Source organism: Endocarpon pusillum (genome assembly GCF_000464535.1).
Source record: "Endocarpon pusillum Z07020 unplaced genomic scaffold scaffold5250, whole genome shotgun sequence".
In the NCBI taxonomy this organism is placed as follows: domain Eukaryota; kingdom Fungi; phylum Ascomycota; class Eurotiomycetes; order Verrucariales; family Verrucariaceae; genus Endocarpon; species Endocarpon pusillum.
The window spans coordinates 136717-151782 of record NW_006916494.1 but is presented as its reverse complement, the minus strand read 5'-3'; the positions used below and the strand labels follow the sequence as shown (position 1 = coordinate 151782).

The following is a 15066-nucleotide window of genomic DNA, read 5'->3' as shown; positions in this document are numbered from 1 at the left end:
TAGTCTTTTCTAACTTCGCAGGTGCATACTAGAGTTATTAATTCTGTTGCAGGACTGTAGTTATCGCTGACAAGGTCTAAGCTATTAGGCCTTAAGTCGGATCTTGGACTAGGTGCTTAGAGGGCTAGGGAGTGTAAATCAGAGCCGGACTATGCGTAGGGATAAGTATGCGAGAGGGTTCTTGTAGGTCGATCATGTCATCATCAAAACGTATCCGGGCGTTAGCCATAGCTTCTGCAGGTAAAAAGGACTCAAGGGAGATCTCAGACTCTTCTGAGGAGGAAGGGACGCGGAACAGGATGAAAGAAGGAGAGGCAGTGGTTCTTTCACTGCCCAGACTGAGTAACAAGGAATAATAACAAAGGGAAAATAGGTTAAGGCAGACCTAAGGACCAAAAGATAAAAATAAGTAGACGCTTCGTAATGTCAGAAGAGCTATGGTTGGGCCTAATATATAAGACGAAGCGTGAAGAAAAGGAAACGAAAGTGGGAACATAACGCTCTATATACATGTCCGTGCCCCTTATCTCGCTGAGGCCAGTTGGCCATTTTTCAAGTTACGTGCGCTTCCCGCGGCTAGAATGTAAGGCTGATGACGGTGTTAGCGAGGCGTGTCTCCAGAACCCTTGCAATGCTATATATATATTTTATTTATAAGAAATACATCTAAAAAATTATGTAAATATAAATAAACAGTATGTATTAATTATACATATTAATTTCTAGCTAATGAAATATATTATAAAGAATCTATATCAGTTTTAAATTGTTCATTAAAAAGTGGTTATGCGAGAACTATCATTATTTCCGGCACCTGCCATCGGCCCTCCTGCCCGGAGCTAGGTGACGGGAATAGGGGCACTTCCCGCCCACCCTCAAAACAACCCCCTTTTTTCTATCTCCTGTTATCCCACCAATTCTTGTTCAAATCGGCTGAAGATGGCCAGAATGCGTAGAACTACGTAGTACCCCGAAAAACTGTCGATAACTTGATCCATCGGTTCCAGTATTCATAGAGCCTCAACGTGAACCAAATACAATAGTCAATACTCCACGTTGTACGTAACTCCTTTATAATACGTAGTCTTGTTAGGATCTCAGAGGAGTGCAAAGGGTGGAAAGACAAGGTTGGGAAAGGAGCCAGAGAGAACACAAGAGCATACGAGCGATAGGGACTGAGGTTGTGATTGGATCATCAAGAATGAAAGGCCTTCTTCTACCTCACGAATAACACGTTCTACAACAACCCGCCAAGCACTGACCATCATCATGTTCTTGCAAGCCCAACGGACATTGACGAGACACAGCAACGAAGCATGCACATTGACATTGAGTTGTGCAAAATCAGGAAGACGAAGAAGACAAGAAGCAAGTTGGCGCCAGTTTTGCATTCATGACAGATGGTTCAGAGGTCAATGTTTAGCTTGCTTATACTTGCAGAATCATGATTGGTATAGAAGTTCCCTCCCGTTAATCTAGCTGCCGATTACTCATCCGTGTATGCCAGGTGTTTGGGAAGGCAATGCTAACGATCTGTGGAATGCCCTTCAGCTGCAATATATCGTTAAGCCATCTTACCCCCAATACGAGATAACATTCAAGAAGTCCGCCTTGGTCCATCCGACTTGGTGGCACCGTCTTGCGAACTCAGATGCCGTCTCGTCAAGTCTGAAATCCAGTATGGCCAGTAATGCTAGCTGCCAGAGGAAATACGCCAACTCCATTGCCTCAGGTATTCCCTGGATATAGAGGTAAATGAAAGCATCATCGAAACTTGTGCGAGGCCGCGGTATTTCTTGGAATCTCAGGTCCATTTGAAAAGCTTCAGTCAGCTACAATCCCTAATCTAGGATGATATACCCTATTAGAGCGACAACACGTCGTTGAAAACGTCTGATATGTTATCGGAGCATTTATTGTCCATCCCCGAAATCGAGAAGGCCCATTCATCACAACGCTCATGCCAACTCCCCCTCCATAATACTCCTTCAGCCGCTCATTCCTTGTGCCATCATGTTTGGAACCTCAACTGACCCTGTCTCTATGCACGGGGCTTCTACCACACCAACCTGTAAGCCACAATGATGAAGACCTTAGCAGGGCGGAGCAGTCGTTGTCTTCCATAGCAGATCGCCAAGATTCATCTCAACCGATCTCCCTAATCGTATGCTGCATCAGAACTTCTCATCTTTGATATCAACACCCAAAGGGGACAATAGACTCAATCAGCTTATTTCCATCAAGGGGTCTAGATGAGCATCACTTTTAAATGTTGATTTTGTCAGATGTTTTTAATGTGCTCTAGTGGAGGAGAGCCTTCGCAAGTGAAGACCAGTGAATATAACAACCTACATGGATGGACTTGTTGACTCCTGATGTTGTTCTTCTGTCTGCAGAGCTGCTGGTATCCGCGTACCGCCCACTCCTGGATAGTGTTTAAGGCGGCCACCAGTGGTAAACACTTCTCCGGTCAGGACAGTGTCTGATACCTTATTCCCACCGAATCCACGTTGAGATTACTTGACTATAGCAGTCATGGACGGTATCAGTCCCCTTATTACCTGTCCCACCAGATCAACAGCAAGCGACGATCTTGCTGCAAAGCGGTTATTCAACAAAACTCAACGTACTGAAGAACATAGAAACGGTACTCCCCTGATGTCTAACGCAAAGAGCCAAGTGGATGATAGTGTCTTTGAAGTCCCTACTTCCAACTCTCCGTACAGCGATGTCGCCAAATATACACATTCACACACTCTCTCTCTATTACAGAAGAGACGTCATACCTCTCGGAACTCTTCCGGCGCAGCCTCACCAATCCCACATCCCAGATCGAATTTCCGCCTTAATTCAGTTCTCAGTGATGACCGCGACCGGAGCACATCGGTTCAGCGACAGTCTGCTTTGATAATGGCCGCCGCAAAGAACTTAGCATTTGTATTTGATATTGACGGTGTGCTTGTCAATGGTGATCATGCCATCGCTAAGGCCCACCACGCTCTCCACATCCTCAATGGTGACAATAGTCTTGGAATCAGAATTCCATACATTTTGCTTACAAATGGTGGCGGCATGGTCGAGAAAGACCGCTGCACTCAGTTGAACGAGATCCTTCACCTTGGCATGCCCATCTCCCCCGGCCAACTCATCCAATCCCACACTCCAATGCAAGCACTGAAAGAATACTACTCCACCGTTCTCATCATTGGTGGCGAAGGTGAAAGGTGTAAAAAGATAGCCCAGCATTACGGCTTCACCGACATTGTTGTTCCGCACGATATTCTCGCCTGGGATCCGACCATTTCGCCTTTCAAGAAACTCACACCTGCTGAGCTTGCTGCAGCAAATCCACGAGACTTTTCGAGAATCAACATCAACGCCATACTTGTGCTAAGCAGCTCGCGGGATTACGCCACAGATCTGCAACTGATTGTGGACTTACTGTGCTCTTCACATGGACGCCTGGGCACTGTTTCTTCTGACCCCGTCACGGAGAGAATACCAATCTACTTCTCCCATGGGGATTTGATCTTTCCAAATGGACATCTCCAACCACGTATGTCTCAGGGCGCATTTCGCATTGGCCTCGAAGGGATGTACAAGGCTCTCACGGGCGTAGAGCTTGAGCGTATCATCTATGGCAAGCCTGAGCGGGCTGCTTATGTTTATGCAGAAGAAGTGCTAGCAAGATGGATGGAAAGCCTGTATGGCGAGGGTTCCAAGCTGCCTGAGAATGTGTACATGGTTGGCGACAACCCCGCATCGGACATCTGTGGTGGAAATATGCATGGATGGAACACTTGTTTGGTGAGGACAGGAGTCTTTCGAGGTGAGAAGGGAAAGAATGATGAAGATCACCCGGCGAGCTTTGGGGTTTTTGATGATGTGCTGGAAGCAGTAATAGCAGTGATTAGGAAGGAATTAGGGAATGATCTCAAGTTCGAATGGAATCCTCGGGCACAAAACCACATTTTCGAGCAAGACAAGGACCATATCAGACAATGATGTATGATTTGGGGTGTAGCTGGTGAGCTGTTTGTTGGGCACAATCCGCGGGATCTGAAGTTTAGTTAAGGCGACGCCTAGAAGACCAAGCTCAGAGCTAGGCTTGTCAAGCTTCTCCGCATTTGCTACGTACCAATCATTTGTGCGGGTTTGCAAACGTGGCGGGATCTATCTACCGCTACAGGCCTAATTTTGTACCCCACCTGCTGAAAATGCTAGTATCCGTACAATACGTACTATGCAGAATTAAGTAGAGACGCTCACGAAATAGTCTAAATAGGACTAGTCTCTTAAATCAAGCTTGCATTCCATTAGCATCTATAACTACTTAACATCTCTCAGCATTTAACTGAAGCAGCTCCTTAAGATAGTCAGAAGGCATAGCATCTCATCCAGCATTAACAGCCGCTCGTAGCTCGTCGTATCTGTGCTAGGTATCTCCATACCGCTCTTGTATCCAATTCTTCATCTAATTCAGAATTTGCAAGATGAGCAAAATTCGTGCAAAATTGCGACATGGATGCTAACAGGGGTGTGTATGTAAAGACGGCGTTTGTAAGATATTTTGCCCAAGGGGGGTAACAAAAATAAGGCCCGTAGCCGTAGTACGTCCAGTGGCAATGGCTGAGTGACTCGGCTGGTCGTCCCTATTTGACCACAAGGAAAGCCGCATTTCAGATGATGGCGATAGGCTTCCTCCACGGAGAAACGTGGAGTACTAGGATAGATTCGAGGAACAGTCCTACAGCAAACTTATCACTCACTTACACCTCTTACCCTCCCAGCAGTCCTGGTTGTTCTTGCATTTCGCACCAAGTGAGCCACGCGATTACTTACAGCTGTACTTGTCACTTCCCAGCTCTCCTTCTCCTCCCTCTACATTCGAAGTCAGGTCTCTCTTGATGGAAGCGCAAAGCTTACATTGAGTATGTTCTTGCTCTAAGATCACAGTAACCTTATACGTCGCTCTCTCAACCTATTTCAATATGCCCGGACTTGCTGTATCCTCAGCGGGCCCTTAGTCGTCAACAGAAGCTCGGATCCCTGCTTCAGCAGTCTTTGCTGTATATCCCAGGTAGTACATCAGCTCTTGCTTTCGTTCCATTCGACACGGAGATGGGTGGTCATCAAGGAAAAGGCCTGATCGGGCAAAGGGCAAGTCTACTTCTATTGTCGGCCATTCTCTCGGTGTCGACTGCTATCCTTCCACAAGCGTCTGCAGATGATACTTCGGTTTCCCATGAACAGACTCGCAATCAGAAAGATGATGTCGACACAACTTCAAGTACCGCTTCTCACGTTCGGACTATGAAGTCTAAATCAAGACTTCCGGTTTGGGCATACAATCCACCTCCAGCGGGCCTCGATCATAATCTTCACCAAGACATATTTGCGCAGGTACTGAGACTAGAACACACGCCACCTCCAGTGAATGATCCGTCTGAACTTGCAAATGAGATCTCCAATGACGATGAGGATGACTACGACGACGACGACGACAACGACGATGACGACCAACACAATCCACACATGACTGATCCCAATCATCAGCCCGTTCCCACCAAATGGCTCATGCTTGGATATTCTAGGGTAGTTGACATACCCACCTCGCCTACCTCGGTGACCATGGGTTCCGCAGGCCAAGGGCATTGCTGGTCCAGCTCTCCGCCAGCCGCGCTATTGGACTCTGCAGTCAAGACCACGGGAGCGCCTTGCGATACACTCCGAACAAGCCAGACGGACTGGATGCAGAAGCCGTCAGCTCAAGTCCTTGGGGATTTAATCATCTTCCTAACATTTGTGATTATCACGCAGAGCGTCATACATCTGTGGCGAGGGTACTGCCGAGTAAGAGCGGCAATAGCTGGAAGAGGCGAATTGACTCTAGAGGGCGACGAGAAGCAGTTCCGTGCATGTAACGAAGACATCGAATCAAGATCTGAAAGTCGTCTGCTCAATTAAAGGTCACCCGTTCAAGTGCGAAGACCTTACGAACCCAGCTTGCTCATCCTAGCAGTTAAGGAAAGAAATTTTGATGAGCGAGAGTAGGCAACAGATTCTAAACGCCGAGTCCCTCTAACAGAATTGCGTAGAGTTGCATAGAAGCATCTTCCAAATTCCCTGCCTATCAGTTGCAACATCGCGACGAGTTCAACAGGGTTTTCTATGCTCTCTTTCCAGTGGAAAGGGTCGTCACCCAAGTTCGATTGTATACTCTGACGGCCAGGGTTAGCATGCTGTCCCCTATATCGACGGATTCTCCACAAGGAACACATGCTAAGGACCAGGAAGTATCGATATGATAGTGGGAGGCGGATATTGAATTGGTCCGCATAGAAAGCTAGTATGCAGTATTAAGCCGAACAGGTCCTCTGGAAAGTTGTTTGCGCTGAATCAAGGACCAAAGAAATGGAGACCATCTTTACCATCTTTTCTCGTCATCTCAGGCTGCTCATAAAAAGTCTTGCTTGTAGACGGCTGCTGGATTCCATTACTTCGGCTGGTCACTGGCTTCTGCTCCCTCGTTCACACGTACATCTTCCCAGTCCAATCTCTGAAAGGTAGTCTGGAGGCGTAGCACATCCTAGAGCCCAAGCGTCATTCTAAGTCAATCAGGTGGAATGGCCTCTTGATTGCTGTATTCAGCTCATCGATTGTGTTGTCCGGCCCGGGTCCTTGTATCATATATTTTCTGGGCAGAAGATTTCGCATCCGTATTGCACTCAACTTCGTGTTCTTAGTGCCCTCCACGTTGCTGTACGTACTAGTAGTATCCAGGCCATTTGCGTCTTTGATGGGTAAACGATGCAAGCGCGAACTAACTTTGCCTGTGTGTTGCACATGATAGTTTTGGGCTCTAGTTGAACCTTCTGGTTCCTGATCTAGCTAAACGTCAACTGCATGGCTGGCATCTAGTTACTGCGTATGTACCCAACCTTCAATGCAGTCATGCACGTGCATATGCATGTACATATGCAGCAGAAGCTTCGGCGCGATGTGTTCGGAAAAGGAGAATTACCAGTTGAGGACGTCGACCTTCATCGCTCGAGACGAATTTGGCCCCCTTTGAAATGCTGGCGTGGGAGTTTGCTGTCAACGAAGTTGATGAATTGGTTTACTAAATCAAACGAGACTCCTTCACCAACTTCAGTCGAGGCCTATATCTTTTACCACTGGTCCTAAACTAACCATACATCTACAACACACAAGGCAACCTTGAAGTATCAGCCCAATCAATCCGATACACTAACATGTCACGTCCATCGAGTTCCTTCCCCCCGCTGCACCAAATCAGGCACCTCGAAATAGCCAGGTTGGAGGATCTAAGTCTCCTCATACAATCCTTCCCGGTCATTGACAACCATGCGCACAACCTCCTCCACGAGGATCATGCCTACGGCAGCTCAGACTTCCCTTTCGAATCCATCACATCCGAAGCGCAAGGCACCGCACTCGCTGAACATGTTCACTCTTCACTTTCCCATATTCGTGCAATGAAGCAATTGGCACAGCTTTATGGCTGCTCTGAATCAATACAAAACATTAAGGCTGCGCGATACGAATGGGTAAGAAGGGACTATTTGGGGTTGATCAAAAGTTGCCTCGAAGGCACATATGCAATAATGATGGACGATGGCCTGAATAAAGAGGTGGTGTATCCCTACAAGTGGCATCGACAACTTGTTCCTCGGGTTTCAAGGATTGTTCGGGTCGAAGCCATCGCCGCTGAAGTCCTTGAGCAACTTGTGCTGGTAGCGGGATTGCTCAAGCCTGGGACCGACGCTGACTGGGACCGGGACACGACGGAAGCATTCTTCATTCGCTTCAATGGAGAGTTCCGGAACCAAATTCGAGCATTATCCAACAATGCAAACGTCCGTGGGTTCAAATCTGTCGTCTGTTACAGAAGTGGTTTGAATGTGAGCTTAGAGAGCAGAAAGGCACTTCGACCTCAACAATCCTTGACCGAATCCGGTCTTCTGGCTGCGTTTCAGGAATTTCTGCAGCAAGCGGTCAGAAACAGCAATTACAAGATCGAGAAAAAGGCATTTAATGACTATCTTGTTGTCGCTGTTTGCGATGTTCTTGAACAGCGTGCTAGAACCGAGGGCGAGACCACACCTTTCCAGTTCCACACGGGTTTGGGGGATTCAGATATAGATCTCGTCACAGCAAATCCGGCGTACATGCAGCCGTTGATTGAGGCCTTTCCCAATGTCGACTTTGTTCTCCTCCACTCCGCATATCCATATACTCGAGAAGCCGGCTACCTTGCATCGACTTATCAGAATGCGTGGCTCGATATTGGCGAAGTCTTCCCAATGCTCAGTAGAGATGGACAAGAGTCGGTGCTTAAACAGGCTCTAGAACTAACCCCTACTTCGAAGATTCTTTGGAGCACAGATGGCCATTTCTACCCCGAAACATACTGGTTGGCGAATAGACAATTCCGGGATGTCCTAGAAAAGACCCTCCATGCTGGTGTGATAGCAGGTGATTATACTGTCCCTCAAGCCATCAATATGGCGGTTGATATCATGTTTTGGAACTCGAATTCGCTGTACAAGCTTGATGAAGAGGAGAGGTGCTCACATCTAATGATTGCGTGCGGCAGAGGATCGCCAGAAGCTAGCATGAGGACATTGGTCAATCGCTCTTCGGATGCCGAGTCGTTGAACGCTCTGCTGCATTCCACTGACCCCATTCCATCCCGACAAAACTCAGATCCGCCTCGTCCTGCCCCGGCTGTAAAAAGTCCTGCCCCAAGTACTAAGTCTGAGTGTTCAAACCCACAACCAGACACGAAGCTACCAGATACGCAGCTGCTTGATACCTTTATAGCAGATAATCTCTCTGTGAAATATGTTTGGCTGCATCTTCTCGATTACACCGGCACACAACGTCAACGGATGGTTCCGGTTGCCCAGTTTCGGAAACAGTTGACCAATGGCACCTACATTGGGGTCACTAAAGGCTTAATGCGACTTCTACAAAACGAGCTCATGGCTGATGGTGGGTCAGCGACTGGGCAATTCTTGGTCAAACCAGATCTGTCCACTCTTACCCTTAATAAGGGCCTCGACTCTCCATCCGCCACTGTGCATACCTGGTGGCTCGAAGATGGTTTAGGCACACACTTCGGAGGCTGTCCGAGATGGGCATTAAAAAGGCAGGTAGACCTACTGGAATCGGAATACAGTATCTCTATGCTAATGGGCTGTGAAATTGAAATCGTCTTCTTACGGCCTCAACTCAACAACTTAACAAATGCCTACACTGACTTTCTTCCCCTCCACACTCTTCATTCTTGGTCGAATATGACCTACCAACAACTTGACATCCTTCCAATGATCGAAGAAATCGTCGAGACTCTCGCCGAAATCGATATCCACCTCCCACAATTCCACTCCGAGGCGGCGCCAGGACAATGGGAATTTCCCCTTCCAGCCACCAATCCGCTACAAGCAATGGATATGCTCTACAAAGCTAGAGATGTCATCCGCAACGTCGCTTGGAAGCACGGTCTCAAAGCCACACTCTACCCACGACTCTATGACTACTCATGCGGAAGCGCGTGCCACACGCATTTCAGCATCAGCGGCCCCCACGACAGTGTCCGTAGGTATTCCGACAGTTTCCTGGCCGGCGTGCTCGAGCACCTTCCTTCAGTCATGGCCCTGACCCTCCCACTCAAAGAGAGCTACGACAGGGTGAAAGCCGGCATCTGGGCCGGAGGAGAGTACGTCGCCTGGGGCAGCCAAAATCGAGAAGTCCCACTCCGGAAATGCGGGGATGGGCATTGGGAGCTCAAGACTGTGGATGGGATCGGCAACATGTATTTTGGTATGGCTGCGCTTCTGGCCAGTGGACTGGATGGTCTGAGGCAGGGAAAGCAATTAAGGTTAGGAGACTGTACAGAGGATCCGAGTAAGATTTCAGAGGCACAAAGGACGCAGCTGGGAATCAATAGGAAGTTGCCGAAGGGGTTGAACGAGAGTTTGAGGGAGTTGGAGGGCGATGAGATCTTGGTAGAGAGTTTGGGGAGGGAGTTTGTGCAAGATTATATCGCGGTCAAGAGGAAGGAGATGGAAATGTTGGATGCTATGGGCGAGGAGAAGAGGAGGTTATGGTTGATTGAGCGGTATTGAATCGGGAGGATCAGATGAAGGTTGGACTGTGCTAGGTGGGCATTGGCATGATGGTTCAAGAACTGAACTGCGATGGACAGAAGAACAGGTCGTGAGAGGGGAGGGACGACGGGGAGGTACTATTCTGGCCATTACTATATGTAGAGTGGTCATTTGTTTAATACGACTCCAAAAGCTTGACAAGGTAAAAATTCATGGGAATGTAGAGACGGGACAATGGGAATTCCAACCTGGTCTTTTTCTTATACAGTCTTTGAAAACCACTTCCCTTTTTCTCTCATGTCGTGTTCATCTCAGCTTTGCGTATTCCCTGCTGCTGGAAGAGAGCGTGACGGCGTGCCTATATCGTTTTGAAGATACTTACGTAGTAGAATATTTTGTTAGTCCGCTTACGTTAGGATGATTGATCAGGAACTGCAGAGGTCAAAGTCTTGGAGCTGGCATTAGTAAGCCCAATCATGTCCGCCGAGCCCTTATATCAGGCAGGGGTTGGGGTACGTTTTCGTACGTTTGTAATGTAAGCTTCGCGAGTCCTAAATTAACGGTAATTTTAGATCACTTATATGATATCTTACAGCTAAATCTCAAGATTTTGGACAGATTTTTAGTGTTGATTTTTGATGAGCTTTGAGTCTGGGCGGATGAACGATTTCGGATGCTTTGATGAGAATTTTGGGAAATTTTAAGATCTAATTAGGCTTAGCGTTGTCTATTTCAGGACTAGAGTCAGTTATGGTATTGTAACTCATCTAATGATTGTTCAAACGGTAATCTTAATCTTGATCCCTGCTATCAGGGCTGGATTTCTCAGCCTTCAGATCCTTTGGACATGGGCACACACTACACATGCATCAAACCCGGCACAGCAGGCATCGGAAAATCTATCCCCCACCAACTAACGTGGCAAACTGACATGAATACATGCTACAGGCCCCCTGAGGTAATATTTTAAGCCACCAAATTTAGTTCGCTGCCACTCCACAAACATTCATCAGAACCAATACAAAGATGAGTCCCAATGGCCACAATCGAAGCAATTTATGTTTGCATAGTACCTATTTCAACTATTCGAATCAATTCTTTCTCTAAAATAATGCCAGTAGCGTCTGAACAATAGGAAAATGCTCTAAGACCGACAACGCTCAGTAATATCTGTTGACAGAGGCTTTTGCTTATGTTAGGTGGCCACAACTTGAATATGGGACGTGGACACCCAAGGGAAGAGATATGTCGCCCATCCTGACACGCCTACTAGCACCACACTAACACCCCTGCGGTACCAGGCATAAGCATCCTGGCTCGATGCTAACAGCAGCAGTTCCAATCCTTCTTTTGTCGCCCACCACCCCATTCACCTTGCCTGAGCTTGACTGATATTGGCTTCGCTTGACACTCCGAGCTAACTTATGGATATTTCTGCCTGGTACCGCAATACTTCCTGTCTTTGCCGCCCCCCACCATGGGCCTCCGGGCCTGGTCAAATGCGAGTGGTATTGAATCCTTCCTTGGTCTACTCCATGCATTGCTATATCTTTGTCGACATTTAAAGCCGCTCCTGCAGGGTCAGACTCCGGCTCTCTTTAATCGACTTGCTGCATTCCATTCATTATCTATGTCAAATGGCGAGCTACGAGGTAGTGGAGCAAAACGACCCAGAAATCACACCTGCTGCGACGTCCCCCAGGTCGAATCCGGCGTCGAGTGCATCACCTAAGACCTCCGTCGCGTCCAGCGCTCACGGCAGAGGCTCTGGCGACGATGCTGGCGATGATGCATGTGCGAAGTCCCAATAAATTACCCAATTGTGAGGTTGCTCGACTGACGAGCAAAAAGCTCCACCTTCCTAGTATACGGCCAATAGCAGGTAGAACTCTGAGAAATCTGACCGGTGGAAGGCTTTGAAAACCTTTGCCTCGCCATCCTTTCATGGCCCCGTTCTCGATCCAACGGCATCATCGACCTCCACTATACAGTCATACAGCCATCACGAGCAGCGGTGGAGGTTGTGGAGGAAAAGCATTGGGGAATGGCTGTTGACGGCTACTCTCTGCGGATCTATCGCAGGAGTGCTCCACTCTTACTCTGTGCACGAGACTTTAACCAACCCCCAAAGGCGAACGTTCAACGCTATCATCACAGGTCTTTCAGTCGGCCTGGGTTTAAACCTGATTGCTTCCCTGAAAAGCTACGCCAAAATGATGAGGTGGAGACTCCTCGCCTCGAGTTATCGTCCCCTGGACCAGTTTGACCTCATCATGGGCTGCCATCAGCATATCAATGTACTTCAACTTTTCCTCAAAGCACGGAGGCCAAAGTTCCCCTTCATACTTACCTTTACCCAGCTGATGTGTCTGGTGTGGCTTGCAATATGTGTGGGCGCCACCCTTCTGGTCGCTGTGCTCGGGTTGACATACTCTTTGGAACAGTCCAATGACTACCTAGGCGTCACCACTGGAAACATCAGCGTGGTTGAGCTGTCGTACATTGGAAATTCGAATACGTCCGTGTCTACGTACTATTCAGAGCTTGGTGCTGCATACGCATACGGCATCCAGGGACAAGACTACTGGGTCGAACCAGTAATAGGGGATATGGGTTTGGGCTTCGGTCGGAGCATTGAGGCTGACCCAGCCTACCCAGGATATTCAGAGTATTGGTTTGGCGACCAAAATTCCCGCAATCGGGATGAAAACGGCATGAGTGATCGCTACGTAAATTCTACAGCAGCCTGCAATGCTTACCCTGTGATCAACGACTATAAAACGGAAGGCAATGTCGTCTACCTGGAAGGAGGACAAAACCAAACCGCCTTTGTCTACGAATACGTTCCCGGCGGAATGACATACATCTCACAGACCAATTCCACCTGTGGAGATCGCTGCACGAACATCAATGCATTCCAGCCGATGCTCATCGCTAATAATCAAGCTGACAGTATTGGCGTCGCGCAATTTTTCAAGTGCTACAATATTATCAGCGAGGTTCATAACGTGCCTTTAGAGCATGCGGAGGTGTATGGGCTGCCAGACCTTCAGGCTCGGATGCTTGCTGGGACGGTCGGGTGGCAATCTGGGGAATTCATCAACGACACGCGGCAATATAGCCTGTTTTTCCCTAATACCCCACAAGCGCCCAAGGAGGCGGCGAGTGAGGACTACGTCGCGTTACTCATATCTCATTTTTCGACCAAGGCCATCGCCGCCATGGACCACCGCGGCCCTCGCCGCAGCGTCTCCAGCTCATCCGTCCCAACTTTCGCGGTCTATCTTAAGGTCACGTGGAAATACACCGTCCCTTTACTCTCCATCATCCCCGGAATGCACTTCTTGACCCTGGCCGCCGTCATCATCTGGGCCAACAAAGCCATCATCAAAGACGAAGCCTACATCTCCATCGCCAAACTATACCGATCGTTGGTTGAAGAGCTTGGCCCACACGGATGCCTGATGAGGGGAGAACAGATCATCGATCGACTCGGCAACCCCATGGTGGGTTACGGCTTTCAGGAACTCCATGATAGCGGTGTTGGTAGCAGCGGCGGTATGAAACATGTCGACATCTTTCGCAAGGAGGATAACGTTGCCGTCCAGCGGAGCTTCAGTGAGGGACACCATGATGGAAGAGGTTGGGATAGTAAACCACGACGAGAAGTTCTCAAAGTTAAGCTGGATTGACGATGAATATTTTCTGGATATTTACTACTACGTTGGGTCTCTGACCGGCTTGTTGGCAACAATCATACACCCTTTTACGTAAAACATAAACTCTCAGGCCACCAAACCATGAACGGCCACCCATCCACTTCACCATACAGATCGCCTCTGTCCTCTTGTTCAAGTACCGGCGTCAGAGCATCCACCAGAGCGCTTCAGCTTTAAAATGTCGGAGAGCACTATTCTAGAGCATACATCAACTTAATTATCTCGCTCTCCCTCCTCACTGCCCCCTCCCGGAAGCGTCGACCAAAATAATACCGTGACAGAGCAGGAAATCAAGCCTGGTACACATTCCATCCACAAGAGTTCAATGCTTTTCTACCAATATGCCAATTTCTCATAACAAGTTGGAAATCGCACTGAATCCCAGGACACTTGGAGACTAGTAGAGCGAATCATGTATCCTTCTTGGTATCTTTCCTTTCCCTGTTCTTCTCACCTCGCTGCCTGGCTGACTGGCAGAACCGGTAAGCTTGTTCGGAGAATTCAACTATGACCTAATTTACCTCACGTTATCACCGTCAAGACACATAGTTCTTGTTGACTAGCAACTCCCTGTTTGTGGTCCAGTTCCATCTGAATCTGCTTTCCATTCCATGGAGAGCTCCATAGTTCGTTCAACGGCGCTGATGAGTAGGAGCATCCTGTGAGAATGCTTTAGCAGACCGTCTCCATCAGCTGATTGTTACCGACTGCGTCACGAAGCGTGCCTATGTACAGCCCCATGCAGAAAGGCCTGCTAACGGTCAATCTGGTCTCCGAGAGATCTGCAAGTTCTAGGCCTGCAGAGCAAGCTCCACAGTCTTGCTCCAACCAGATACTGACATTTTGGGGCATCGTGCAACTAGGGCGTCTTTCTATAACGTCACAACTCTTACAATTCAGTCTTCAGGCGAGGACCCACCTACACCTACACCGTCTGACAAAGCCGTCAATGAACCTGTGCGACAACATCCGAAGAAAATGGGTGACCGGTTCGGGGTGGCCACACGTGGCCGCTACCAGATGGACTATCGATCTAAGAGATGGGCTCGCCTAGAAGTTATGGCTAAAGCGCCTGTCTCGGGCATTGTCAGAACGTTATGCTTCGAGCATTCAATGCAAGGTCAGGCTAGCCTTATCATTCATGCATGGGTCCTCCCCAAGAGCGTACGAAGGAATCTCTCAACGAGCCATAGCCTCCCAATTAGGAGGAG

At 48.3% G+C, this 15066-nt stretch overlaps 4 protein-coding genes across 4 annotated transcripts; all 4 read left to right on the top strand.

Annotated features, from left to right (window-relative positions):
• Positions 1 to 2535: 2535 nt before the first annotated feature.
• EPUS_05491 (uncharacterized protein) lies at positions 2536 to 4005 on the top strand (the record flags this gene model as incomplete). Its single annotated transcript, XM_007806256.1, has 1 exon — positions 2536 to 4005. The coding sequence occupies one exon, from the start codon at positions 2536 to 2538 to the stop codon at positions 4003 to 4005; it is 1470 nt and encodes a 489-aa protein (XP_007804447.1).
• A 1116-nt stretch (positions 4006 to 5121) lies between these two features.
• Positions 5122 to 5967, top strand: EPUS_05490 (uncharacterized protein; the record flags this gene model as incomplete). Its single annotated transcript, XM_007806255.1, has 1 exon — positions 5122 to 5967. One exon carries the CDS (start codon positions 5122 to 5124, stop codon positions 5965 to 5967), a length of 846 nt encoding a protein of 281 aa, XP_007804446.1.
• A 1289-nt stretch (positions 5968 to 7256) lies between these two features.
• EPUS_05489 (uncharacterized protein) lies at positions 7257 to 10154 on the top strand (the record flags this gene model as incomplete). The annotated part of the gene is made up of 1 exon (XM_007806254.1): positions 7257 to 10154. The coding sequence occupies one exon, from the start codon at positions 7257 to 7259 to the stop codon at positions 10152 to 10154; it is 2898 nt and encodes a 965-aa protein (XP_007804445.1).
• A 1619-nt stretch (positions 10155 to 11773) lies between these two features.
• Positions 11774 to 13828, top strand: EPUS_05488 (uncharacterized protein; the record flags this gene model as incomplete). The annotated part of the gene is made up of 3 exons (XM_007806253.1): positions 11774 to 11937; positions 11988 to 12000; positions 12050 to 13828. The coding sequence occupies 3 exons, from the start codon at positions 11774 to 11776 to the stop codon at positions 13826 to 13828; spliced, it is 1956 nt and encodes a 651-aa protein (XP_007804444.1).
• Positions 13829 to 15066: the final 1238 nt, after the last annotated feature.